The sequence below is a fragment of the Mesoplodon densirostris genome, chromosome 18, assembly GCF_025265405.1.
Source record: "Mesoplodon densirostris isolate mMesDen1 chromosome 18, mMesDen1 primary haplotype, whole genome shotgun sequence".
Classification (NCBI taxonomy): domain Eukaryota; kingdom Metazoa; phylum Chordata; class Mammalia; order Artiodactyla; family Ziphiidae; genus Mesoplodon; species Mesoplodon densirostris.
This window is the reverse complement of record NC_082678.1, coordinates 17598055-17625848: the sequence shown is the minus strand read 5'-3', so window position 1 is coordinate 17625848 and position 27794 is coordinate 17598055. Positions and strand designations below refer to the sequence as shown.

At 53.4% G+C, this 27794-nt stretch overlaps 1 protein-coding gene across 1 annotated transcript in view; it reads left to right on the top strand.

Annotated features, from left to right (window-relative positions):
* The window catches only part of SEC14L1 (SEC14 like lipid binding 1), a 47946-nt gene extending 38914 nt beyond the window's left edge, over positions 1-9032 (top strand). The window contains exons 9-15 of the mRNA XM_060080992.1: positions 593-663; positions 1606-1777; positions 2083-2217; positions 4304-4438; positions 6501-6752; positions 7864-8042; positions 8269-9032. Coding sequence (XP_059936975.1) covers positions 593-663; positions 1606-1777; positions 2083-2217; positions 4304-4438; positions 6501-6752; positions 7864-8042; positions 8269-8374 — 1050 coding nt within the window. The 3' untranslated portion in view covers positions 8375-9032. The remainder of the gene's footprint in view (positions 1-592; positions 664-1605; positions 1778-2082; positions 2218-4303; positions 4439-6500; positions 6753-7863; positions 8043-8268) is intronic.
* Positions 9033-27794: the final 18762 nt, after the last annotated feature.

Below are 27794 nucleotides of genomic sequence, written 5' to 3'. Positions count from 1 at the left end.
ATCTATAATCCATTACCCAAAATATCCACTGTTGGCATTTTGTTGCATATTCTGTTAGCGCCCGCCACTGTGCGTGTGCTGACGTGGGCGTACGTACGCATCCACACGTACACACGTGTGCGCACAAAGATACGGGTGGACTACATCTGTTGGGGAAGGGCTTGTTACTCCAGATTGAAGGGTTCCCTTCAGCTGGACTTCAAGTCAGTTCTCACACTGCCTTTTCTCTTGGCTGGTATGTGTAGCATCACAGTGTCCCCACTTGACGGACACTTAATGTCCGACACTTCCAGATGTGTCTGCTCTGGAGATAGGTCAGCAGTTCGTGCCCTCCCCGCCCATCTGGAGACTCCTGTCATCTCACTGGGGAGCTGTCCCCTTTGCCACACAGGACAGCGCTCGTTCTCTTTGAAAGAGATGTTCTTCGTCCGTGCTGTGTTTTGTGTGTATGAATGTGTCAAGATTTAAATACATGACTGGGTTTACACACCTACCTAAAACACGCCGTGTTATTGTCAGTTGCATAGCTTTGATGCCATCGTGGTAGCTTCTTAGACTGATCATGGAATCTTTATGGCCCTTTTTTACGTAGGTTCTCTCCATAAATGAAGAAGGGCTAAGACGGTGTGAAGAAAATACAAAAGTCTTCGGCCGGCCTATCAGGTAGCTGTGTGGTGCTGTTTGTCCTGCTAGCTTATTGAGAATATGAGTTAAGTATTTCTAGTTGATTTTTAGAACCAAAATCTGGTTTGATTTTATAGGACCAAGTGGAAATAGTTTACTGTTTACCATAATGCTCTAGGAGGCAGATAAGAGAGAAACATATAGAGCATGTAATATAGTCAGTTGTGAGGGACCGTTGCTAGAGTTTGGTGTTTCTGCCCCCAGGCATTGCCATCCCCTCGGTCTGAGTGGATTGGCGTATCTGAGGTCTGCATGGTCCTTGGGAGCCCAGAGTCACACACAGGTGGTTGGTTTTTGCTCCTTTATTTTTTGGTGGTGGGGAGGTGGGACAGAAAAAAATTGGTCTGTGCTATTAAACCAAACTTCTAGTTATGGTAAACTCTTTTGAAAATGTGCAGTGGTTCAGAGGTTGGCATAGAGAAGGGAATAGATGGTTAACTAGCACATAAGTTCCAGGAGGGCAGGGACTTTGAGGGCCTTTGCTCACTGCTGTATCCTCAGCTCCTGCCACAGCGCTTGACTCAATAACATTTGTCAAAGACTAGGTTATCGTTCAGTCACACCACGTATTTAAATGCCACACACACACCCCACTGGGTCAGTAGAGGGGGCTCAGCAGGTCAAGGGCAGCACATGGCCTCCTTCGCTGGATTGCTGAGTGCGTCAGACTGAAGCTTTGAGTCACGGTCCCTTAGCTCTTGGCGGCTTTGAGGTTTCAGGGATTAGTCCTACCACACCCATCCCGTGTCTTGATACAAGCAGATATAAATAGAGTTCATTACACTGTGATTTTTAAAACCTGGTGTATCTTTGGAAATGGATACAAATGACCGTATATAACGTTGAAAAGAAAAGCAAGTCGCTCTGGGCCGCGGTTTGCCGAGTGTGCCGTGTACTGAACGGAGTTCATCTCACCTGCAGTTCGTGGACCTGCCTGGTGGACCTGGAAGGGCTGAACATGCGCCACCTTTGGAGGCCGGGCGTGAAGGCCCTGCTGCGCATCATCGAGGTGGTGGAGGCCAACTACCCCGAGACGCTGGGCCGCCTTCTGATCCTGCGTGCCCCCAGGGTGTTTCCTGTCCTCTGGACTCTGGTGGGTTTCTGTGTTGTTCTGCATAACTGGTAGCCACTTGGAAGGTGCCCACACATGCGTTCATGTATGTGTATGCATCTGTGACTCGAAGTCATAAAGCAAAATAAGCAGAGACATCAAAGTTTTTCAGATTATCTAAGGAAAGAAAGAATTCCCGAGGGTCCTAATGTCATGCACTTGGGCTTTACAGAAAAAGCGTATCAAACTTGAATCCGCCCCCCCGTAATATCACCGTGTAATTTTAATCTTTGAAATACAGACAGCAAAGCAAATATGACTACATGGTTTTTTCTAATTATTTATAGGTTAGTCCATTCATTGATGACAACACCAGAAGGAAATTCCTTATTTATGCAGGAAATGACTACCAGGGTCCTGGAGGCCTGCTGGATTACATCGATAAAGAGATTATTCCAGATTTCCTGAGTGGAGAGTGCATGGTATGTATCTAGGAAAGCATCTGCACATTTGGCTGCTTACGAGGGTAGCAGAGGTGGATGTTGGTTTGCACAAAGGATTTTCAGAACTTTTAGTTTGGATTATTTGATTGTCTTTCAGTTTTTGTTTTGGCTGACATCTCTCTGATACTGGGTTAAACTAAACAGAACCATTTAGGTAATTTTTGATAACACACATTCTTCATTGTTAAATACTAATGAGAATTTGTTTTACAATCAGTGTAATTGCAGCTTGCTTTATTCACTCAGCTTTGTGTGAATCAGATTCTTTAATTGTTTTAGAGGAGCTGTGCATTTTTTTAAAACATTAAAAAATCAGGGGCTTCCCTGGTGGCACAGTGGTTGGAAGTCCGCCTGCCGATGCAGGGGACACAGGTTCGTGCCCCGGTCCGGGAAGATCCCACATGCCGCGGAGTGGCTGGGCCCGTGAGCCATGGCCACTGGGCCTGCGTGTCCGGAGCCTGTGCTCCGCAATGGGAGAGGCCACAACAGTGAGAGGCCTGCGTACTGCAAAAAAAAAAAAAAAAAAAGATCAAATTGATTCTCAAAAAGATTTCCCCCTTGACAATAAATCAGGATAACATTTTAAAAGGAATAGTTAAGGGAACTAGTTCTCTTGTATGTGATGTGGGGCTTTAAATACATTGAGTTGCTAGGTTATCAGGTGGCTCACTTCTTTACCCTGTACTGTGGCGAGGGAGTCAGAGAAGTTTAGTTCCTTGAGGACCGTACAGCCTCGGGGGCACAACGGCCTGACGGGGGTGGTGAAGGAAACAGAAATGTGGTCCACGCATCTTGCTGACGTGACAGGTGACGGGCGCCAGCAGGGAGTAGTGGTTCTTCTCAGAGAAGGGACTTCCATCCTCCTTCATAGTAAATAAGGTTAGCCGTTGAGATGTTGAGACGTGGCCCCCCTGGCTGACTCATGTATTTAGCTAATGATTGGGCGCTCGGGAGAATCTCTCTGGATTGTTCAAGGAATTTAACTGGCACTTGAATCAGCTCTCAGGCCTTCAGTCCTGCTCCAAGGAATCGCAGTGCAGCACAAAGGAGCAAGTGAGGTAGAGGACCTTCACTCACCCAGCCGCCCGTGAGATTAAAGCACGAGGTCAGATCTGTAGAAACCCACAGACTTCGATTATATCAGAGCAGGACCCGGCGAGGTTGCCCCTTCCAGTTACGACGAAAGCAACTGGGCTGCAGCAGAAGCAGACCTGACTCCCCCATGAGGTGTTGAGGATGCTAAGAGTCCCGTAGTCAGCAGAGATCTCCCCACGCCGGCCGTTAAGGCTCCCTCTCTGCTCTTCCGTGCCGCTGTCGGGCTGGTGTTGAAGAGACAGTGCTCGATTCTGCCTGCTGCCATCTAACGTGCCCTCGGTGCTGTGGCGTGTTTGCGTCCTGCTGCACTGCCCGCTGTAGACGGCTGTGTTTCTTTCCTGTGTGCCCACCTCCCAGGGCTGATAATGTAGGCAGTGCTTGGATTTTACGAGCTCGAGTGTTAAGTCTTTATATCTAGGTCAGTTAGGAAATTTATGAAATGTGCAAATTCTAATTCAGCCTGTTTCAAGCAAATTCGAAAGTTGCTGCTCTTTATTATATTTTGGCTGGTGTCATGGACTGATCATTTGATCTGACTTAGACACAAAGCTTTCTTATAGATTATATATCTTGACTGTAATTGTATATAATAAGAATAGTGTCTGTAGCTGCGGAGAATAAAACTCTTAACATAATGTTTTCTTCTGTGGCGCAATATACGTACTTAACTATTCTTATATAAACCAGCTTCAGTAGTTGGATCCAGTCCCTCATACGCACTAGTGTGAATTCTGTGGCAAATCAGCTTCAACTTGTTCTCTTTTATTTAAAGCGAGGCACACGTATTTAAGTGGTTTTTCACAATTATTTTGCTAAGTAGTGTAGAGTGTTTTGCGACGTGGCAGGTGTTGTCCATTTCCTAAGCGGCTCCGAGGAGTCGCGTGTGTCAGGACATGGCGCTGCCGGCGTTTGGTTCTCAGAGGAGTGGCCTGTGTTGGCTCAGCTCGCACGACTGCATTTACATTTCCAGTGTGAAGTGCCGGAGGGGGGCCTGGTGCCCAAGTCCCTGTACAGGACCGCGGAGGAGCTGGAGAACGAAGACCTCAAGCTCTGGACCGAAACCATCTACCAGTCCGCGAGCGTTTTCAAAGGGGCCCCGCACGAGGTAGGTGCCGGCATGAAGCCACAGGGGCTGGGCCCCCCCTTCCCACCGTGGTTCTTCTGTGGGTCTCCCCAGTGGGGTGTAGTTTAGGAGAATCAGATGCTTTTCTCTGGTCTTGGTCTTTAGGTTTGTGTTGACACTGATCTGCAGTTTAGGTAGATGTCGACACAGGAGGGCAGGGCTCTCTCAGAGGGGAAGGTGGCTGCCCTTGGTCAGGGCGCCCGGAAGGAGGGTAGGCAGCTCGCGGTCCAGTTCACCCGAGAGCCTGGACACACAGGGGCACGTAGCAGGTCTCCCCTTGGGAAGATGTGTAACTCTTCAGTTTAATGTACTCAGTGATCAGGACCAGTCGCATCTTCTGTTTTTTCTTGACTGGATTTGGTTATTTATTACCTTTAAGGAATTTGCCCGTTTTTATAAATCTGATGGAGTGAGGAGAATCTAGCACATGTGTTTTCTCTCCTTGCTGTCACGTGGTGGTGCAGAAGCAAGAGTGTGCCTGTGTTTTCACACGCGTGTGTGCTGTGGCGTCATGAGGGACTCAGCACTCACTGGCCCTTCCTGGACTTCGGGCTGAGGTTTGTGGCTCAGGATCGAGGGAGGGGTGGCACCTGGCACAGAGAGGCCGCTCAGCGGGCTGGGCTGCTGGCCGGGTGGACAGTGGCGGCCGGGAGCTGACGCCACACTGCTGCCTCCATCCTCCTGGCCGGAGTGTGTCCCGCACGGCCCACCCGTGCCTCGTGGGGCAAGTGGACGTGGGGCTGTGGTTTGGGCGAGCAAAAAAGACAGGCTCGATGTACCTTATTCACAGCCTCTGTAGGGGGAAGTCGACTGTGTCTTGAGGATTATTTGTATTAGTTTTTTATTTGGAGGCCGGCAGGCGCGCGGAGGCCAAGTTCTTTCCTTAGGTTGTGGTTGCTCTCATCCAGGGTAGAGAACTCAGTGGTGTGATGTGTTCTTGTGAGTCACAGGGTATCTGTGCAAGTGTTTCTACATCAAAACTGAAAACCGCAGTTCTGCTTTGGGGGTTCAGTAAAGCACAAATCGAGGACGGCGGTCTCATGAACTGAGGACTGAATTCCTCGTCCCCGCTGTGAATGCAGGAGCGAGAGTGCCGGTCCACAGAGGGGCTGACGTCCAAGGGAGCTCTGCCCTCAGAGCCACTTGGTTGTCTTTGGTGCCACCGCTGTGCTTAGGTGCAGCTCTTGTGCTTATGGAATCCGCTCTTTAGGGAAATACTGTGTGGGTCTGTCAGCGGTGAGAAGTGGCCGTGGTGGGACCAAAAGGGCTGCTTGACGAGAAGCAAAGCGCTAACACGCCTCCCGGAAGGCTCAGCGGGCAGGCTTCCAGGGCAGGGTGGGGCGCGGGGCCTGGCTTCTGCTGGAATTTTTTAGTGAATACATAACTTTTTACAGCTGGTTTTAATTCTCACATCCCTCCCGCAGTAATCTTTTGAAACTATAACTTTGATCATTCCCTGTGGGGAAGCTGTATGGGCGCCGCATGAAATTCAGCTTTTAGGTTGGCACTCGACACCCGGGGCCCTTCCCCACCCCCGGGCCACGTGGCGCCCTCTTCCCACCCAGCCCAGCTGCCACGGCCAGAGGCCACTCAGCCTGCGCTCTCATGTCCACCCCCGCTCCCCGCTTGGATGCTTCCTTCTCGTCCCTCCTGGGCTCTTCTGTGACCTTCCCTGTGCCCTTCAGCCCAGAGCAACCCACGGAACCACTTCTGTGGTGTCTAGCGTTATTTCTGTTTTGTATTAAGACACTTTTTACAGCCAGCACTGGGTGTTTTAAAGCACTCAGGGAATTGAGGGGAAGCTCGGACCATAGGTGTAGATGACAGGGCACTGAGCTTGGCCCTGACGTGTAGCAGCGGCAGTTGGGTGAAAGAACGAAAAGAGCGGGCAGAGGCCTGGAAGGTGGGGTGAGGAGTCTGAGCGCGGAGGGCTGGCCACGCGCGCCCCCCTGGCCGGGGGAAAGCTGCCGGGGGACCTGCTGCCGCGGCGTCGCCTCAGAGGCCCGCGCTTATTTTGGTGGGTCGATGCAACCTCTTTTTCCAGATTCTCATTCAGATTGTGGATGCCTCTTCGGTGATCACTTGGGATTTTGATGTGTGCAAAGGGGACATCGTCTTTAACATCTATCACTCCAAGAGGTCGCCGCAGCCACCCAAAAAGGACTCCCTGGGGGCGCACAGCATCACCTCCCCAGGAGGGAACAACGTGCAGCTGATAGACAGAATCTGGCAGCTGGGCCGGGACTACAGCATGGTGGAGTCGCCTCTGATCTGCAAAGAAGGGGAAAGCGTGCAGGTAAGGTCTCCTGGGAGTCCCCGCAGCGCGGCTCTTCCGTCCGAGAAGGAGTCTTGCTTCGGCCCTGCCCTGCGTCTGTAGACAGGCAGCTCCGTGTGTCCTCTTGGTTACGGTTAGAGTCGCTCAGGAAGCCGAGCGAATCCCAGAAGGACCTGGAGCTCAGCAGAATCCATTACTTATATCTAAAGTCATGAATTATTTCTGGAAGTATTTTCACAGAAGCGACATGGAAGAAAGGAAAAGGCATTCGGTGCATGTACAAAGCTGGGATTGAGAAGGCTTCCGCTAAGACGGCCTTTGACCTGGCGGCATTCTTCTCTTCAAGGGAAATCACCCCGAATAGAAGGGAGAGAAACAAGTAATTAGGGAACTATTAAGTCTCATTACTAAGCATCCTAATTTATTTTAAATGCTCTGTCAGCTCGTTTAAAATTTTGGCTAGTTATTCAGAGCGCCTGAGCTCAGAATGGTCGCTCTCAGGTGCTTCTGGCCTTCATAATAGATGCATAATTTTGCTGTCTTTACGGTTTTCAGGGATAAGCCTGTCAGTGTTTTGGTGGTCTTAGAAGCAGAGTAAAAGAGAGTATTTTATTCAGTTTTCTAAATAATGAACATTTTAATCTGTATCACAGTCTTTAGTTCCAGAATAAAGGGAGAAAGTAGTTTTCACAGATTGGCATTCTACTTTAGATTGATGTCCTTTTAACCCAGAATACACCGGTAAGGTCATTGGAAGCACATCAGAGAGAGCATCGTCTGGTCCAAGTGGCCTTTTTTGACCCCAGGCCCTCAAGGGTGAGCAGAGGACCCCCGGGCGCTCCCACCCTGTGGGCGCCTGCATCCTCCTCCCGAGGTGGAGTCCTGGGGGTGGACAGCCTCTGAGGGTCCCTCCTGTGGCCTCCCCAGTGCCTGGCAGAGGCCTGGCTGCAGGGCCGACACCCGGGAGGCAGCGTGGGATGGACCCCGATTATGAATCAGGGTAGCCAGTGCTTCGAGATGGTCAGTAATCAGTGTTGGATCCGAGTGGACCCGGTCTCCTGGCGTTTGTCAGACCCGTTGTGGGAGGGCATGGGAAGCAGGTCCTCAGCTGGTGCCGCCTGACTCGTTCCAGGGCTCCCACGTGACACGGTGGCCGGGCTTCTACATCCTGCAGTGGAAGTTCCACAGCATGCCGGCCTGTGCTGCCACCAGCCTGCCCCGCATGGACGACATGCTGGCCTCCCTGCAGGTCTCTTCCCACAAGTGCAAAGTGATGTACTACACTGAAGTGATCGGGTCCGAGGACTTCCGGTGCGTGAGGCCGGGGTCCAGGCCGGGGCAGCCTCCGGGCCACCTGTCGCTGGCAGTTCACGGCGTTATCAGTGTGGGAGGGTGGTGGGGGGCTGTGTCCCCCTGGGCCCCGCACGGCCGGCCCGGCTCTGGGGGACGCTGCGGGGAGCGGGCTGGGATCAGCCAGGAAGGTGGTGGGCGGCCGCAGTGGGGTCCTCACACCCCCCCCTCCCCGTGCTTCTTGCAGAGGCTCCATGACCAGCCTGGAGTCCAGCCACAGCGGGTTCTCCCAGCTCAGCGCTGCCACCACCTCGTCCAGCCAGTCTCACTCCAGCTCCATGGTCTCCAGGTAGCACACAGTGCGCAGAGGGGACGGCCCACCGCCTCGGGCCGCTGCCCGCCCGCCCAGCAGCCGCGTTGTGCGGACTCCTCTGGCCCTCTAGGTAGCACGTAGCTCTCCAGGTGGCAAACGTAGTCACTGACCCCGAAACGATCTCGACAGATAGTTTTAACTCTAGCTCAATAGCCATAGGTTTTGTATACAGTGTGCACAAAATCCAACCAGAGCACAAGGGCTCTCTCTTCAAAGAAAAGTAGTTTATATACCAATTAAGAGGTTGACTTTGTCTCAAATGTTGATGCAAAAAATGTTTCCAAGCACCTCCACACCATCCCTTAGTGGATGAACTCCCCACCACCTGTCAGAGGTGACCCACCTTCCTCCGCAGAGCAGAAGCTGCCAACCTGTCCCCCGCCCTGCATCCGGCCCTCACCTCATCCCTGCCGGTGGTCGACGCGGTCCGAGGATTCAGTGACTGCCCGCTAGGCTCCTTTTCCTCTGAGCAGACACCGCTTAATCAGAAGGACTCAGAGGGAGCCTGTGGGCACCCCGGCCCGGCTCCGGGGCAGACGGACCCACTGTTTTAAAGTGGGTCTGGGGGGTCAGGGGCTCTCGCGGGCTCCCCACAATGCCAGGAAGAACACCGCCATCATTAAACATTATTTCCTCTTTCCTCCTTTCAAACCTTTTGGTACTTTGAGAGCAGGCTTCCTCTGTCCATGAACTTGGGCCGAGGGCGTCCTCTCCCTTTTCCTCCCGGTGTGTTGCTCTTCCTACCTCTGCACGCGTTAGTTCTGAACTCATTCTAGATTGGCCTCCCCTGGGCCCCTCACAGCTTGGTAGCATCAGAGCCCAAATGGTTCTTCTAGTCACTAGAAGGGTACTTGAGAGACAGTGAGTCCCATCTGCCGTTTTGAAACTGTCCTGTGTTCACTGTGTGGCCATGTCGGGACAGCCTGTGGCCTGGGGGAGCCCTGCTTCTTTGTGACAGGATATTGTGGGCGTGTGTGTGTGTGCCTGCAGGCGTGTGTGTCTTGGGGTGGGTGTGTGTCAGTGGGGGACGGGGCGAGTAGAAACTTAGTTCAAGTAATGAAGGGTTCGATTGCATAGAAGCAGGTCAGATTGTGAGGTTGGTCTGCTTTTTACTTTTTCTTTTTGATTCCAATTACCAAGCCTGGTCTACCTTTTATTGGCCCTCGTTTTCTCAGCTTGTTATGGGAAAAGCAGGTTCTTTGCGAAATCTGTCCAGGTGTTGCCTTGGGTCAGTCTCCGTGGTGAATGAAGACGTGTGCCGTGGTGGGTGCGTGGCGGAGGCTGTGCTTTTAAGGATCTGGGCCAAAAGCCAGGCGGCCATCGTCAGCGTGTGATGGGCACGGAAACCCTGAGTTGCGTTGTTGTAAACCTGCCCTGGAGGTGTTAGGTGGGTGCCGCGTGGCAGGAGAGCTGTGTGGACGAGTGTGCGCCCGCGGGGAGGTGTCCGCAGGTCTCCGGAGGGGCGGAGCAGCCCTTGCGGGCAGCGATGCTCGGTGGCTGCCTGCACGCTGAGGACGTTCCTGGGCATCTCCCAGGGCTGCTGGCCTGTCCGGAGCACAGCTGTGCGTTTCCTTCACAAGAGAAGCTCACCACTGGCACCTAAAGGCTTGTTTCCAGAAAGCACAGTAGGGTTAGTTAGTGCATCCGTGCTGCTTCCTGTTTCCAAATTCTCAGGACCTGAAGACGGTCCCGTCTCTCTCCTTCTCTGTCTCTTTCTCTGTGTCTCAGATGGCGATTTTGCTGACAGCTGCCAAGAAAACACTTCACTCGACAGTCCACATCAGCCCAGGGGCGCTTGTAGAACTATCTGAATTGCAGCCACCCCTCCCCCAGTCTGAAGAGCGGCTCTTTTTGAGTTGACTCAGAAGTGGCACTGTCTTATCCCCAAAGAGTTGAATGCATCCTTAAGCGTTCACAGCACATCACTGCACAAATACTTACAGGGTACTGCTGAGTACCCATCGCCCCGTCCTCCTTGGAAGGGGGCTGTGAGGCAGGTAGACTTCGATCACGCAGTTTATCGCGACTCTACTTCAGTGCCCTGCACTCTTTTTAAAATGCTGCTGTCATTTCACCTGTTTTCAGCACTAACGATCCTTTTGGTTTCCCCTCTATTACTAGTGTCTTAATTCACTTTCTTTCCTAATTTCATTATTTACGTATCAAATTCTGTAAATGTTTTGTAAACATATTACCTCACTCTTGGTAATACAATACTGATAGTCTTTAAAAGATTTTTTTATTGTTATCAATAATAAATGTGAACTGTTTAAAAAAAAGAATGTCTTTTTCTTACTATGAATCGGCAGTCTCCCTTGAAGAGTGTGACGTCCTTAGGAGACTTTAGAGATTGCAGGAAGGGGAGATTCTGGAGCCAGAGGACTGGTGTTCCAGAAGCTCGGGAACACTGGCTAGCTTGTGAGGGGCCATTGTACACTGTCCTGCACACACATCGCAGCTGTGGGCTGCCGATTCCTCAGGAGTGCGGAGCCCGGTACTTACAGCTCCCTCGCTCCCGGAAGAGAACAGGCTGTAGTTTTCCTTAAACTCCATGAGGTCGAACAGGACTCAGCCACGATGCAGTGTTTCTTTAATAACAAAATGGGTCCTTCCATCAGGTGGCCGGCGTGGACCTTCAGAAACCTGGGCCGCCTTGTCCCCAGCTCTTGCAGTTGGGCCTGCCGGGCTGGGGTGCCGCAGATGCAGGAGCAGTGCCTACCCCATCAGGAGCCTCGAGGGCCCGTCCTTGGTGGCAGTGGCCGTGGGATCGGCCCGGCCGCGGGGCGGGAGCGGGTGACGCCTGCATGAGCCCCCATGCCCGCAGCCCAGCCTGGATTGTGAGCCCACCCCCACCCCCCCGGCAGTCGAGACAGGAGACGGGCTTCAGTCCTCCCTCAGCAGCACCTGCAGGACGTGCAACTGATGACTCAGTCAGCCTGTCCCCAAGGGAAGGGAAAGGCTTTTTCCACGAATTCCTTCGAGCTCTGCCATCTCCTGGGCCCACTTTACCAAGCCTTTGGTTTAGCGTCAGGTTCTCACAACGGTGGCCAGAGCAACATGAAAAGCAGGTGAGGCTGTGAGCACCTGTCCCCCGCTGCCCGTCTCTGACTATCTCAGGGCCACAGTGAAACGGGGCATCCTGACAGTGGGCGTCAGGTTTTTATACCGGGCCACCAAGCTGTAACATGTATTGATCCGTAAGTGTGTCGTTCCCTTTAACACCAGGTCTCGTCAGACGACAGAGCCTAACCACAGGCTGCATTGCAATCTTGAGTCGTGGCAGGGGTGTTCTCGGTAAAGTGTTGGTGTGAAACAAACCAATGAATCAGTTTTGTTTGAAAAGTTAGGGCTTTGGAAAGCAGGGGATTCTGGGAAGATTGTAGTGTCATCCCCACATGAAAACAGAAAGACCAATGTGGAACCTGAAAACTACGTACAACTGGCTTGTACCCTAGAAAATAGTTAAATGGCAAAGCTTATATATTCTCCACAGTTAAAAAAAAAAAAACTATGGACATAATTTACAACAAAGCTAGGGGATAAGGTATCCTCATCAGCCCCAAATAGAGGCACAAACCAGCTATAGTCACAAGACTCATGTTAAACAATGGAGTGTCTGGGAATTCCCTGGCAGTCCAGTGGTTAGGACTCCGTGCTTCCACTGCAGGGGGCACGGTCTCTATCCCTGGTTGGGGAACTAAGATCCCCCAAGCCATGAGGCGCAGCCCAAAAAAATGAGGGGAGAGTGGGGACGGCATATGCAAGAAATTAACATGGTTATTCTGAGCGTCTTGGTATGTGATAGGTGTGTGTGGGTACACACACACATATATACACATACATAGACACACATAGGTCACATACTAAGAATAGCCATGTTGATGTATATATGTGTGGATACATATATAACATGTTTGTGTGTATGTATGTGTGTGTGTGTATACAGGTATAGCCTGCTTTCCTAGAGTTCGTCTTGCACCATTTTGCTTTTATGAAAGACCTACATTAATACCCACTTTCGGTAACAACTCCGAAGAGGATTCTTGCGTTCATGAAGAAAGGCAGAGAGTGAAAATAGCATTCAGTGTTGGTTTTGCATGGGATGGAATGGGAGGCGTGGGGCAGTTCTTATTCACTGAGTCACAGATTCGACATGTGTGCTCTTCCATGTCTGTGTTTTATCTTACAATAGAAAGGTTTTTTGTTTTAGTTAGGGCTTTAGGTGGGTTAGTTTGCCTTCAAGGAAAGTAACGCAGGTTCTTGAATTGGGAGTTTCCTTTTACCCAAATCACCATGTGGGGACTGCTGGCACCTATGGCCCAGGCACTGTGGCCGGGGACGTACCCTGCAGTAGCTAGTGTTTGGTCCTGCGTTTGTTGTGTCTGTGCCCAGGACAGCAAAGCAGAGTCACCCAGCTGGTGACAAGTGACAGCAAGGCTCCTGCAGTTCTCCAGGAGAAAATCTGAGGCCAGTCCCTTTAAAGCTCTGCCCCTTGCCATGTGCTGCCCATGACCCGTCCTTTCTCTTCCTTCAAATAGAAGCAACTAGACTGTTTCCCACTCTGACCTTGCCTTTGGGTTTAAGAGCTCGGTCAGTCACCAGGACCCAGTTTGACAGTGACAGAGAGCCAGCTACGAGCCCTGGGAGATTCAAATTACTGAGCCTCTGTGCACCAGCCCCAAACCACTCTGTGTCAAAGTGAGACACAAGCACAGAGGGTTTCTGGGCTATTTCTGGGAACCAAAGAGGGGCAAGTGCCTGGCTGCAGAAAGGAGGACCCTCTCAGCTCCACCTGTAGAGCCTTTCAGATTTCCATGGAATTGTCTGGCTGCCAAGTCTTTCTTCTTCCCTTTTGCAAGGCTGGTCTACACTCTAGATCTGAGTCCCTGGGGTACAGCCAGAGAGTGAAACCCAACCTCAGCCCCCAGGTGTAGCCCCTTTCCAGCCGGCTGCAGGTTGTCACGGCTCCATCCAGGGCATTGCCTCCGCGGGCGCCACCTTGTGGCCACATGGGAGATGCGCATCCCGGTCACTGAGCTGGGGCGATGGGCGTGTCTTTGCTCCTTTCAGCTCTGCCCCTGGGAGTCCGAGCCATGGGAGCAAAGTCTCCAGCCCACATGTCTACCGAAATCTTACCTTGGGAGGGGTGTGATGGTTAATTTTGTGTGGTAATTTGGTTGGGCCATGGGCCAGATATTTGGGCAAACTAAGGTTCTGAATGTGTCTGTGAGGGTGTTTTGGTTTTTGTGTGTGTTTTTTAAATAAATTTATTTATTTTTGGCTGCATTGGGTCTTCGTTGCTGCACGTGGGCTTTCTCTTGCGGCGAGCAGGGTCTACTCTTTGTTGTGGTGCGCAGGCTTCTCATTGTGGTGGCTTCTCTTGTTGCGGAGCATGGACTCTAGGTGTGCAGACTTCAGTGGTTGTGGCTTGTGGGCCCAGTAGTTGTGGCCCATGGGCTCAGTAGTTGTGGCTCGCTGGCTCTAGAGCACAGGCTCAGTAGTGGTGGTGCACGGGCTTAGTTGCTCCGCGACATGTGGGATCTTCCCGAACCAGGGCTTGAACCCATGTCCCCTGCATTGGTGGGTGGATTCTCAACCACTGTGCCACCAGAGAAGTCCCTGTGTGGGTGTTTTTTGATGAGAGTAACATTTACTCAGTAGACTGAGTAAAGCAGATTGCCCTCCCTAATGTGGGTGGGCCTCATGCAGTCAGTTGAAGGCCTGAATAAAACAAAAAGGTTGACCCTCCCCCAAGTAAGAGAGGCTTCCTCCTGCCCAATGGCCATGATATGGGATACTGGCTTTTCTCTCCTTTGGACTGGAGCACTGGCTCTTCCTGGGTCTCAGGCCTGCCAGCCTCCAGATGGGAGTTATGCCATCAGCTCTCCTGGGTCTCCAGCTTGCCCACTGCAGGTCTTTGGACTTGTCATCCTCCATCGTCACATGAGCCAATTCCTCATAATAAGCCTCTTTCTGTATATATGCATCCTATTGGGTCTGTTTCTCTGTGGAACCTTGACCGATTACAGGAAGTTTGCTCCAAAGTCCTGGCATTGCAAAGCCTTTGACATTTACCAAAAACTGGTTAATCTGGAATCATATCTCGTTGGGGTGTGTGTGTGTGTGTGTGTGTGTGTGTGTGTGTGTGTGTGTTTTGGTTTGGGTTTTTTCCATCAATAGACTTATCCTTCTTTATTTTATGTAGAATAAAATTCCAGGCTGGGGACTTCCCTAGTCGTCCAGTGGTTAATAATCCCCCTTCCAATGCAGGGGATGTGGGTTTGATCCCTGGTTGGGGAACTAAGATCCCACATGCTGCAGGGCAGCTAAGCTGGTGTGCCACAACTAGAGAGAAGCCCGCGCACCACAACGAAGAGCCCGCACGCCGCAGTGAAGATTCCGCATGCTGCAACTAAGACCCGATGTAGCCAAAATAAATTTTAAAAAAAGGAAGCAGCCATTAAATTTTCTAAAAAAAAAGAAAAAAAAATTCCAGTCCATCAGAGCTGGGCAAAGAGCTTAGCCTGATCTGGTTCCAGCTCTTGCAGCTTGAGAAGGTGCAGCCCAGAGGGGTGAGGGGGGGTGTTCCCCGAGCAGGTGGCCGTGAGTCCACCTCCTCAGCCCCGATTCTCATCCGCCCACCGTGAAGGCTGAGCCGGGAGAGCTCCCGCGTCCCTTCCATCTCGCTGTCGTTGCCGCTGATCATAAAGTGGGAAGAAGCAGGTTATCTCCTCGGGTCGTCGTCAAGATACAACGAGCAAGCGATACTAGAGCATGTCACACACTTGGAAGCGCTCTGCGAACGCGGGGAGTACAGTACAGCCGGGGCGCACCAAGGACTTGGGAGCACAGCCAGGCCCAGGTCCGAGGAGACACCAGGGCCTGCCCGTCCCCGCCATGCCTGCGCGGGAGGGTCCTCTGGGAGAAGAACGAGCTCGGCATCAACAGAAGGCAGGCCACCACAGGGGAGATCAGAAAGGGCAAACAGTAAGAAAGCATTGTGGCGCCCTTTCTTCCCTCTTCAGGGGAGGAAATGAGACGACCACAGGGGTAAATGTCCCTCTGCTCGGGCGCCCGTGAGAACCGGAGGACAGACGGCTTGCTGCTGGAGCCAGGGGCTGGGGGGGCGGGTAGGTGGCTGCCCGGGAGAGCTGCTCCCAGGCCTTCTGGCACCTTCTCTCTGCCCTCACGCTGGCCTCCTGCTGGCCTCACTCATCACGCTCCGTGTGGGGCGCCCAGCACAAAGCGTGACGAGGCTCCCACGCTCAAGGGGCGGGGGCTCGCCCGGCCCGTGGCTCTGGTCCTGCTGGGGCTTAGGACAGTGCCTGCCACAGGGCAGACATCCCGAAATATCTGTGCAGTGAAAGTGGAGTTCTCATCGTTCCGGCCTCGCAGTCAGGGCGTTATTCTGACCCCATGGGCTGGGCACGTTTGCTTTCCTCTATTCGACAAGGTGGCTGAGGACGTTTCTGTCTGGAGGCATAAAGATGCACGTAATCCAGTCTGGACTCATTATACACTCAGCCCTGGGACACAGTTGGCCCTCCGTGGCCGCGGGTTTCGCATCCTCAGATTCAACTGACCGTGGCTGCTTGGAGCGAATCTGCGGATGCGAAATCCGCAGCCGCGGGAGGAATTCTGGGTGAGGGACTCACGCAACCGCGGGGTCTGGGGGGGGCGCCTGGAGCCACTCCCCCCAGAAACCAAGGGACGGCTGTGCTCATGTTTCCTTCTGATTTTAAGAGAAGTTAAGACACGTTTGGGGGCCCCCGGAAGAATCCTGGGCCCTGGGTGCCGGCCTCCCGGGCCTGGTGAGGAAGGCGGCGCTGGCCCAGTGGCAGGGCAGCCCAGAGGGCGAGGGGAGGCGCCTGCCAGGTTTCCAGAAGTCCTGTCCGGAGCCACCCGCTGACAGGTAAACCCTGAGCCCTGCCGGGCAGCCCTGTCCCTGCAGCGCTTCCCAGAGGGGATGTCGCTCCCTCACGGCCCTAGGCATTGGCATGTGTGTGCATGCGTGTGCATGCATGTGTGCGTGTGTGTGTATGTGCGCCCGCTGGGTCTGTGTTGACCCTGAGGAGGTCTCTGGAGGATCCGTGCCCTATAGACCATGTAGGAGAAGCCTGGAGGAGGAGAAGGGTCCCTGGTGGTCGGTGGGTGGGTGCATGTGGAGGGTGGTGCTCAGCTTCCTGGGACCTGATTACCTATTTCAGAACCGCTCTCTGCCGACCCACAGACAAGCAAATAGGAGACCCTTTGTGTTTGGAAGCGAAATAGGGCAAGTTGGAGTTCTGCACGGGAAAGAGAGCGAGGACAGGTGTGAGTCTGTGGACAGGCACCTGCTGCTATTTTCTCCCTCACCTGCACTTTGATTTTGGCACCGCAGGACTTGGCTGTTAGGGACGGGGACCTGGTACCGAGGAGATGAGCTGCCTCCGGACAAGCTCAAACAGTGATGACCCTGTGCCCAGGATGGACTGGATCCCTGAGTCACCGTGTGGAGTGGCTGCTGCCTGCCTCTCACTGGACTTGGCGTGAGTGGGGGTAAATTCATACTGCATTACGCCTCTGTGACGTCAGAGTTTATCTGTCACCACTGCAGAAAGGAGCTTGTCCTGACAAATACAGGGATGAGGTCAGAGTCGGGGGGAGGGGAGGCTAGGTCCCCAAAGGCTATATGGGTCCTGCGAGGCCACCAGCTTTTTGGCTTAAGCTCTGAATGAGGTGGGAGCAGTGTCTTTTCTATCCTTTGGCCTTGACTTTTTTGTTTTGTTTATTTTTGAACAGAAAATTTTTATCTTTATGAGATCAACTCTATTATCTCTTCCTTAGTAGCTTCTGGGTTTTACATCTTGCTTAGAAAGAAGTTCCCCATGCTAAATTCTCCTACATTCTTGGGGAGTTCCCTGGTGGCCTAGTGATTAGGATTCCAGGCTTTCACTGCAGTGGCCCGGGTTCAATCCCTGGTCGAGTAACTGAGATCCCACAAGCTGTGTGGCACAGCAAAAAAAAAAAAAAAAAAAAAAAAAAAAAAATCTCCTACATTCTTAAGGTGCTTTCATGGCTTTATTTTTCCACATTTAAATCTCTGATGCATCAGATGTTGGTTTCTATGTAGTGACTTTTGATTCATCTTCAGTGACTCTCTAGATTCAGCCACTGCAGGGCCAAACTCATTTCCAGCTCCTTGAGACCCTCGTGAGAAATCCTTTAGGGGCTGGTGCCGAGTGGGGGGTAGGAAGGGCGGGGAGAAATAGGCGGACAGTAGCAGGTCCCCAGGGAGGGCCAGGGCCAGCTGGGCAGCTGCTTGTGGACAGACAGTTTTTTTTTGTTTTTTTTTTTTCTTTTTGCGGTATGCGGGCCTCTCACTGTCGTGGCCTCTCCCGTTGCGGAGCACAGGCTCCGGATGCGCAGGCCCAGCGGCCATGGCTCACGGGCCCAGCCGCTCCGCGGCATATGGGATCCTCCCAGATCGGGGCACGAACCCGTATCCCCTGCATCGGCAGGCGGACTCTCAACCACTGCGCCACCAGGGAGGCCCCAGACAGTTTTAAGGGTTGAAAAATCGCAGTGCTAATGCCAGTTGGCTCAGGTGTTGACTGTGGACACTTTCCATACCCAGCGGCCACAGTCGTGATCACCCTCACGTGGACACAAAGCTGGCAGCATCCCCGCGTCAGTGCTGAGTCCCAGAAATACGTGGCCAGGTAACTAAGCGGCTGTTGCCCGATGACAAGTGATTTCTTTTATTGCCTCACTTTATTTATTTATTTATTTAAATCAAGTGGTCTTTTGTAAAAATAAATATATATTTATTTATTTATTTTGGCTGCACCGGGTCTTAGTTGTGGCATGTGGGATCTAGGTCCCCGACCAGGGATTGAACCCCGGGCCCCCTGCATTGGGAGCACGGAGTCTTACCCACCGGACCACCAGGGAGGTCCCTTGCCTCATTTTAAAACACTTCAGTATGCTTCCCAGGACGCTGTTTGGTTTGGAAAAATTACAAGAGAAAGCTGAAGAGAAAATGCAAACTATAGACAAGTGGGGAAGGCTTTGCCCCAAAACATTGGCTCTACTCTGCTGTGGGTCACTTGTTAGGGGTCAGTTTTGGGCTTCTGGAGCAGGTGGCTGTTTCCTGGGCAGGGTCTGATTCCCAATACAGATCTGAAAGAGGCACATGGGTTTTTATTAACCACATAAAGAATATTGCTTCCACTGCCTCTGGAAATAGGCAGGGAACATCTATCAGGTTAAAGGGGTGCCTACCTGTCTCTGAAGCTATTAGGAAATGAACAAACGAAGGCAGGATGGAGGAGAGAGGGCAGGCCCAGGCCTCGGTCACCCTGTACTCTGAGCCCCGAATGTGACATTTTGACCCCGAGTTCCAGGGTTCACTGTCACAAGCTCCAGCCTCGGCTGCCAGCTCCCCACATCTTCTCTGCTGCTCCCAGAGCTGGAAGGAATCCCATTGGAATGTCACCAGATTCCCTGGAAACCCTCAAGGACGGGGGGTGGGGGGGGTGGGGGGGGCGGGAACTGGGCAGTGAGCCTTCCCCGCCTCCCCGGGTGAGTCCTGCCCGGCCGGGGCTGGCTACGACCTTGGTCCTGCCCCGTCATCCTGACAAATGGCATCAACTTCGGCCCCACTGACATCCTGGGCGGGATCATTCTTTGCAGTGGGGGCTGTCTGTGCACTGTAGGGTGTTTGGCAGCATCCCTGCCCTCTGCCCTCCAGGTGCCAGTAGCCTCCCCCAGTTGTGACAACCAATGATGTCTCCATACACTGTGCACTGCCCCCCTGTGGGGGTGAAACCATCCCCAGTTGCTGTTCTAATCCAGCACTCTCATGAGTGGGAGGAAGAAACTGAGGTCCAGAAAGGTTGCCCAAAGTAACACAGTGAGTCCACGGAAGCGGAGCTGGAGCTTGGCTTCTGGTCCTGGGCCCCCAGATCGGTGCTCTGCCCATTGCAAGTGCAGCAGCCAGTGCGAGGAGTGTGGTTTTAATGAAGGGTGCAACTCGGACTCCTCCAAGGTCCAGTTATCCCACGGCAGTCACTGAGATTGCAGACGCTTGGGGCGGGCAGATATTAGTCTCCTTGGCTGGACCAAGAGCCAAGGGAGTTTGAATTCCAGGCCCCGACATGGACTCTCCCCTGCCTGATCCTGCACAGAGAACACGGCCTTGCAGATCCGGGCCGGGACATCTGGACCAGACAGTAACGCGCTCACCTCCGGACAGTGCCCGCCTTTGTTCCAGCTGTTGCGCTCAGCCTCACGGACCCTCTTCACCTGTTTCCTTCACCTGTTTACAGCAGGTGTGCAGGTGCGTTCTGTCCAGCTCCACTTCTTATCGTCTGCAAGTGAAGGAAGGGGGTGCACACCTTCATGGCTGTGACTCACCAGACCGGAGTGCACTGCTGCGCTCACCCCTAGCTGTGTCAGGGCCGCTCTGTGTGACGTATGGAAATGGGAGACCTCCTACCCCCCGGCACCAGGGGGCACTTCTCACCTGTGGTGGGAGTAGAACCATTTGTGCCCAAGTCTCACTGATTCCTGATGAAATCAGCTCACTCACCTTTGCCTCCAGCGCCAGGCTCTGTGGCCGTCAGACCCGGAGCCTGAAGTGTCCTCTCTGCGTCCCCACCCTGCCTCCTTGATTGTTTGTCCCTCCTGAGAGATGCTGTCTCTGACCCCAAATCTATCCGAGGCAACACGGCTTCAACAGCGCCTCCCCTACACTCACCAAGCTGGGGTCTGAACCTGCAGACCCCCCACTGCATGATGACTGTTCCCCCTGAGTTTTCTCAGTGGAAGGTTCTCCCCCAGGGTATTTGCAGCCTTGGTTCCAAACCTCAGGCTAACCTGTTCACGATCTCCTGTAAGCTTGGTTCCTAAGAATCCACTTCAAACTTTCGTGACCCACTTTGGGTGTGAACACTGGGGAATCTGAGCCGATCAGAACAGTGAGAGTGGATGGTGGGCTGGGCAGGGAACTCAGCCAGGAGGGGGCAGTGACAGGACCCAGGGCAGGGTGCTGAGCACCAGCTGTTGATTACAGGGCATCAATCAACCTGTTGATTACAGGGCAGCTGTAATCAACACAGTGTGTGTGGGGGGGGAGGAGTCTGGGGGAAAGGAGAGCGGAAAGTTCAGAGCTTTAGGAAGGGACTGTAGGGGGGCACTCGAGGCCTCAGGGGAGTCTGTGCAAGGGATGGGCAGCTAAACTCTGCCAAGTTCAGGGGAACGAGGGGAGCAGCGGCTCTGAGACAGCACATCACAGGGAGAGAAAGGCCGCCCATCTCAGGCCATGATTTTCTAGCTGCGAGGCCTTGGGAGAATGAATTTCTCAGAAGCTCAAGCCTCTTTTTATTTATGTTAAAATTTTTTTAATATTTATTTATTTTGGCTGTGCCGGGTCTTAGTTGCGGCGTGCGTGGTCTTCGTTGCAGCATGCATGCGGGATCTAGTTCCCCAACCAGGGATCAAACCCAGGCCCCCTAGCATTGGGAGCGTGGAGTCTTACCCACCAGACCACCAGGGAAGTCCCAGAAGCTCATGCCTCTTATCTACAAAAATGAAGAGAACAGAGTCCACTGGCCAGCACTGAGGTAGAGGATTACACTTGCCGATGCCTGGTCTCTTGTACGAACTCGGTTTGTGTGCAGCTCACCACACCAGCCCTGCTCATCAGCTCAGCCTCTTTGCAGACCCTCTCCCCTGCCTCCCTTCCCTCCCAGAGCAAGTCAGGCTGGTCTCTGCCCCAGGGCCTTTGCACCTGCCATCTCTCCCCCAGGTCTTGGCCTGATCGCCCCATCTCTGACCACCTGATTTAAATGGCACCGCCTGCTCAGGTACTCCAGCAGTCTCCTCTGAAGTGACCGGCAGACTCGGGCCCCATGAGAGCAGGGGCCCCGTGTGCTGTGTTCAGTGCTGTAGCCCCGGAGTCTCACAGGTGGGGGTGGTTGAATGGAGGATGCAGATGGATCGTCAAGGTCCTTACTACAGGAGAGGGCTGCAGGGCAGGGAGCTGGGGTCTCCAGGCCCTCCCAGGGTCTCGGGGCTGCAGACTGCGTGGTCGAGAGCATCGGGCTTGGGCTGGTGGGGTCAGACTTCCAGCCCTGCCTGCTAGTCACTGGCTGTGGGCCCTGGTGTGAGTTTCTCAGCCTCTCTGAGACCCGACCTTCTCACCTGCCTGACGAAGACCTAAGAGTAGAGGGAGGATCCCTCTGAAGGTGAAACCAAAGCCAGCTGAAGGCACCTCAGCCCCGGATGGGGGGGCACGTGCAAAGGTCAAGGAATGCCAGACCGTTTGTTCCATCTGTGAGACCGCGAAGGCTCTTCTCAACCCAAATTCCATGGTCCCAGGATAATTAGAAACGAAGCACTTGAAAATGGGCTTGAATTTTCAGCTCCCTCTTATCTGTAGGTAGGGACGACAAAGGATGCTCTCCCCACTTTGCAGATGAAGACAGGCCGACCCCGCCTCTGTTCGGCTCTTGGTCTGGTCCGCGGGGAGGGAGCCCCGGGCCTCGGTCCGACGGACAACAGCGCCACCTGCTGGAGTGAGCCCGGCGGGCACTGGGCCGTCTCCCAGTCTCTGACGAGGGTGCCAGGGGCTCACCTAGCCCTTGCCACCGGCAATCCGTCCCGGAAGGACCAAGGCCAGGAGACTGCGCGACACGGGGAAGCATCTGACACCCAGAGCTGGGCCTTGGGACCTTCAGTGGACACTCCAGAGGTCAGCGGGGACTGGGTCTCCCTCCTCCCTCACAGGGCTGGTCCTCACTGAGCCTCATTGCACCAGGCGGATGACACTGCACTCCTCCCCCCTAACCCCCCTCCCCCGTTGCTTCTCCATCTTAAAGACAAGGAAACTGAGGCCCAAAGAAGTCACAGACTGTGGGTGGGCAGAGGGCCTGGGATTCCGACCCAGGCTGGTTGGCTCCACAGTCACCTGTGGCTCTCTGCCGGGAATGTTCTCTCCCTCAGCCTAACCTGAGGAACTTTACCTCCAGGAGGCCACCTCCTCCAGGAAGTCTTCCCTGATCCCTCCACGTTAGGGCGGGTACTCCTGCTCTGTGCTCGCCTAGCAGCCTGTTCCCCATCCTAGCTCTTGCCAGGTTGGACCATCATTGTTCCTCTGTCTCATGTTCACCTTATCCCAGTCTGTGAGCTCCTGAAGGTGTCACCATGTCTGTTTTGTTCACCTGCCCACTGTAATGAACCAAACCTTTAATTGCATAATTTTAAGTTAATTACAAGAGGGTGGAGAACAGTGAAGGAGGGGCAAGGTCAGAGGATGCACCAGAAGCCCATCTCCTGCTGGGTTTGGCTGGGGGTACCTCTGGGGTTTGCCTCCAGGGAAGATGCTGAGCTGGGCTCTGAGCAGTGCAGAGGCAGGACCTGTGTCTGCCAAGCTCACAGATGGGCACCAGGACCCTTGTCCCCCAGTGAGGTCCAGGGGCAGCCCCGTAGCTGGTCATATCTCAGATTCGGCAGGAGCATCTTATGGGTGCTCTTTGCAGGGTGCTGACTTGCCACCCAGATTCCCATCCTCCTCTGCCCTCCCCACCCCCTTTCTTTTTTTTTTTTTTAAATAAATTTATTTATTTTTGGCTGCATTGGGTCCTTGTTACTGCGCGCGGGCTTTCTCTAGTTGCGGCGAGCGGGGGCTACTCTTTATTGGGGTGCGTGGGCTTCTCATTGCAGTGGCTTCTCTTGTCGCGGAGCACAGGCTCTAGGCACGTGGGCTTCAGTAGTTGTGGCGTGTGGGCTCAGTAGTTGTGGCGCACGGGCTTAGTTGCTCTGCGGCATGTGGGATCTTCCCGGACCAGGTCTCGAACCCGTGTCCCCTGCACTAGCAGGCGGATTCTTCACCACTGTGTCACCAGGGAAGCCCCAAGAAGGAATCTTAAAGCATCAGGAAGGTATAAAGAAAAATGGAAAGAGCAGAAATGTGGGAACATACAATAGACTCTCCTCCCCACAAGGCTTCTAAATCAAATGTGGTGATTGAAACAAAAATTATAACACCATCTGACACCTGGCCACTTAATGTCAGGGGCTCCCAGTCGGTCCTCTTGCTGGTTCTGCCTGGAGGAGCTTGTGTTTTGTGAGACTCTGGGTCAATCCAGGAGAGCAGTGAGCCTGCTTGGACTGCCTCCTGTTTCGCGGTCAGAGCTTGGGAAATGCACACCTGGGTCACCTGCTTCTATTGGGTTGCAGGGGGGGGATCATAGGTGCCCTGCTGTTCACTGTCCTGACCCAGCCTTGGGGTCCCTGACCAGCTCGCCTTCTCCTTCCTTTGGTTGCCTCCTGCATCATCCCGGGGTTTATAGCTGTGCTTAGCAGAGAGGCGCAGGAAGAAACTAGTCTGCACCGTCCTATCCAGGCTGGACGTCCCTAATTATTTGTCTGAGTGATGGAGCATCTGTTTGAAGGACAGTGATGCACACAGGACCTTGTCCCAGGCAAGACCTTCCTCTGTGAAAGGTGGACGAACTGCCTCCTGCTGGACCCATGAGACACAGGCTGAACTCGCAGGCTAGCCAGCTCCTCCCACCGTCCCACCCCCGGAGGGGCCCCATCTGGAGTGATGGGTGAGGATCCCAGGCTACGGGACGTGTCCTGAGGGACCCGCTGCTCATCTGCCCTCCACCGAAAGGCACTGGCCGGGGGGAAACAGCCAACTGCTCCCCAGCTGAGGGATGGAGAGAAGCAGGGAGGGGTACACCTGCAAAACCACCTCTGCCCCCGATGAGGGTCACCCTTTCGAGTGGAGGGTTTGTGAGGATGGGTGTGCAGCCTTTTGGAGTGGGAAAGAGAAAAGCTGGGGGGCGAGCCCCACGGATCCCTCTGAGCCCAGGGGCCTCTTGAGACCAAATCTCCTTTCTCTGCTCCTTTCCTGCGGCCCCAGTGCCTGAGCCTGGGGCAGTAGGAGGCGGGGGTGGGAGCTGCACAAACCTCTAGAAAGTTCTGTGGGCCTAATGAAACTCAGAGCTCCGTCACGGGCCTTTGTTCCGGAGGGAATGGCTGCTGCCTTTCAGAGCCCGCCAGCTTCCCAGCTCCTTATCGCCTGGTATCTTGGCCACTGAGTCAGTGTGTAAACAGCCCTGCCGGGGTGGGGGCCGGAGGGGGAGGGGAGGCCGTGGAGGCAGGTGACTTTGGGGGGATTAGGACAGGAAGAAAGGGAGACCCCAGAGGCCAATCCTTTTTCGTTCTTTTCCATTTCCTTCCAGATACATAGACAGTCCCTTTCTGTGCGCAACTCTGTGCTGGGAGAGAGGCAGGGTGTGGGGAGTGGGTGCACAGATGAAGCAGACCCAGCCCTGCTCTCCGTGCCAGTTCACAAACCCTTAATCCACAGCCCAGCCCTGGAAGAGCACCGCAGGCTCAGGAATGCAATAAAGTGAGAATGCTTCCCAGTCCTGCCCTAGGTGGTCTCAGTTCAGAGCGCTGGAAGGTTCCAGTTGCCAGCGTTCGGACAGGGCCAGTCTCTCTCTCGGTTGGCACCTGGCCGGGCGAGGGGTCCCCTCCATCACTGAGGGGGAGCTGAGGCCCGGCCCAGCCCCCAGTCACTGCTCCCAGGCCTGTCCTGTGCTCCCTCCCCCTCTCCTGCTGGGGCCTGTCTTCCGGGGGGGCCCCCCGCCCCCGGTCCTTACTGTGTTCCCGTCACCTCCCTTTGCCGGGGCCCGTCTGTGGCTCCCGGAAGGTGTGACCCGGGTCGCCCTCAGCAGAGGCCCTGCCCCAACCCGGCTCTGCCCCGCTCTCCTTCCCCCAGCCTGTATTTAGGCCCCTCTTGGGCCACCTCCTCCGACAGACGCCCACCAATCCTTGGAAGCCTGTAATTTCTGAGGGCTGAGTCACCGCCGCCTGCCCAGAGCTGGGTAAGCGTGCAGCCTAGCATGGGCGCTGCAGTGAGCTGCCGGGTTCTGGGCCTGCGGTGGGGAGCCCAGAGGCCTGTTCCCAGGAGGCCTTGCCTGTGAATAAGTCTAAATGCTACGAGTCCAGGCTGAGAATAGCCACTCCTTGATTCCCTCACCCCGCCCGGTCAGGCAGCGCTGGGCCCCCCACATCCACTGGGCTTTCCCCAATGCCCCCGGGGTCTGGATGAAGCCCAGAAGCAGAGAAGAATGGACAAAGCCTGCACATTTCAGATGGGGCGCTGGCCACGCCGTGCAGGACTCGCCAAGAGATTGCAGAGCAGTCAGCAGAGGGCCAGACAGGACAGTATAGTGGTTACGAGCACAGTGCCAGGAGGTGTGCCTGGGCTTGCATTAAGGCTGCGCTGCTGAGCAAATGTGTGACCTTGAGTGGGTGACTTAACCTCTCTGTGCTTCTGTTTCCTCATCTGAAATGGGACTGTGATGAGGCTTCAATGAATTAGTGCTTGTAAAGCACAAAGACAGGGCATGCCCGAGCCAAGGCCACAAGAGCACAGAGGATGCTAGAATCTGACAGTGGGCTTAGCTGGAGGCAAGGTTTTAGGAACAGAGGTGGGGAGTGGGGAGGGGGAGGCGTGCTCCCCCCACCCAAGCCGAGAGAGGGAGTCCTGAGGGAACCACTCGCAGAGGTCAGATCCTCAGCCGGGTGTTTACTGAGCTTCAGAATTGCGCCCCGGGACATGAGAAGTGGGGCGTTCCTGGGAGGCTTGGCCCGTATGAGTGGGGCTCCTGGGTGCAGACAGGCAGAGCTGGCTCTGCGTGCATCTGGAGCGTTCTGAAGGCTGCCTGGGTGGCCACGCTCTACATTTCTACTATTCTCCTCGTGGCTCCGTGGGGTGGGCCAGGTGGGGAGTCTTTGGAGGGCTGGCTGCCTGAGTCCGTTGAGCCACCAGCCAGGGGCTGCGGTGGGGCCTGGAGTGGTCCCTGCGGGCATCTCCACATCAGAGCCTCTGCTGGGACACCCCCCGACCCAGGATTTGACGGGCAAGAGAACTGCACCGGCCGGCACCAGCTGAGTGAGCCTCGGCTTCGCCCCCCTTTCCTTCTCCCTCCTGCCCCACCAGAGTGAGGGGAGAGGAGGTGGGGGGGGTGGAGGGGAGCCCGTAGGTGAAGGGCAGTCCAGCCTCGGGCCCTGCGGCTGTGACGTTGACATTTTGGGTTGGATCAGTCTGGTTATTTGAAAATGCGACAGTGAGTCTAGATTAGCAACGATGATATGGTTCTTGGTGCTCAAGATGAAGGAAAAGCTAACAAAGGTGAACATCTTGCCATGTTTGATTCAGACTGCCCCTCTCTCCCTCCTTCCCCTCCAGTAAATGTTAACAATAAAATGTTACACATAAAATTGAAGACCACTCGGTACCCTGTCTGGGACCCCATTTTTCCTACTTTTGCAAGGCTAACTACTTTCCTAATGTCTTTACGTTTATAATTTTATGTGTTTTTTTAACATGTATAAATATCCATAAGGAATACCTAGAATTGTGTGTCAATCTTGCTGTTCGTATCATTCTGCATTATTGATATATTTGGACTTTGTTGTTTAATTTTATGTTTCCTATTCACCATGACGCTTTGTCTCCCCTTCCTATCTTCTGCTGGATTGATAAGGGTTTCAACATTCTCTTTTTCTTTTCTGTTTGGAAGCTGCAGGAAGCACCCTTTTGGTAGGAATTACTTAATTATTTAATTAGTTATTTTGGGCCATGCTGCGCAGCTTGTGGGATCTTAGTTCCCCGACCAGGGACTGAACCCACACCCTTGGCAGTAAGAGCGTGAAGTCCTAACCACTGCACTGCCAGGGAATTCCTGCTAGGTATTTAAATATAGATATTTAACTGTAAATTTTTATAACAAAGTGGAAGGTTATTCAGTATTTCTATCCTTCTTTGCAAGCTTGAACTTGCCATTGAACATAATCCTTCATAGTCTTTGTTACTGTTTTAGAATTTCAGTCCCACTGTTTATAACTCATGAAATTAGTTGTTATTTTCACAATCAACATGTACTAAATCAACCAGTATGTTTCTGTGTTCACCCTTGTTTCTTGCAGTCTTCTCTTTCCTCCTGGGTTGACTTTTCTTCTTGCTAAAGTTCACCCTTTGGTAAATCTTCAGGGGTGGTTTGCGGTAGAGGAACTCTTTCTTAGACTTTGCATGTCTGAAAATGTCTGTTCTCTACTCTCACTCTTGAATGATAGTTTAGCTGGCTATAGAATTCTAGGATGACGATTGTGTTCCTTTTGCCCTTGGAAATATTTCTCCAGACTACAAGAAATCTGCTGAATTCTATTCATTCCTTTGTGGATAATCTGTCTTTTTGTCTCTGATACCTTTTTGGATTTTCTCTTTATCCTTGGATATGGTACAGTTTCACTATTCAGTATCTGAGTGTGAATTGATGTTTATTTATCATGTGCTGCATTTTGTGTTCAAAAGATTTTGGCTATTATCTTTTAGA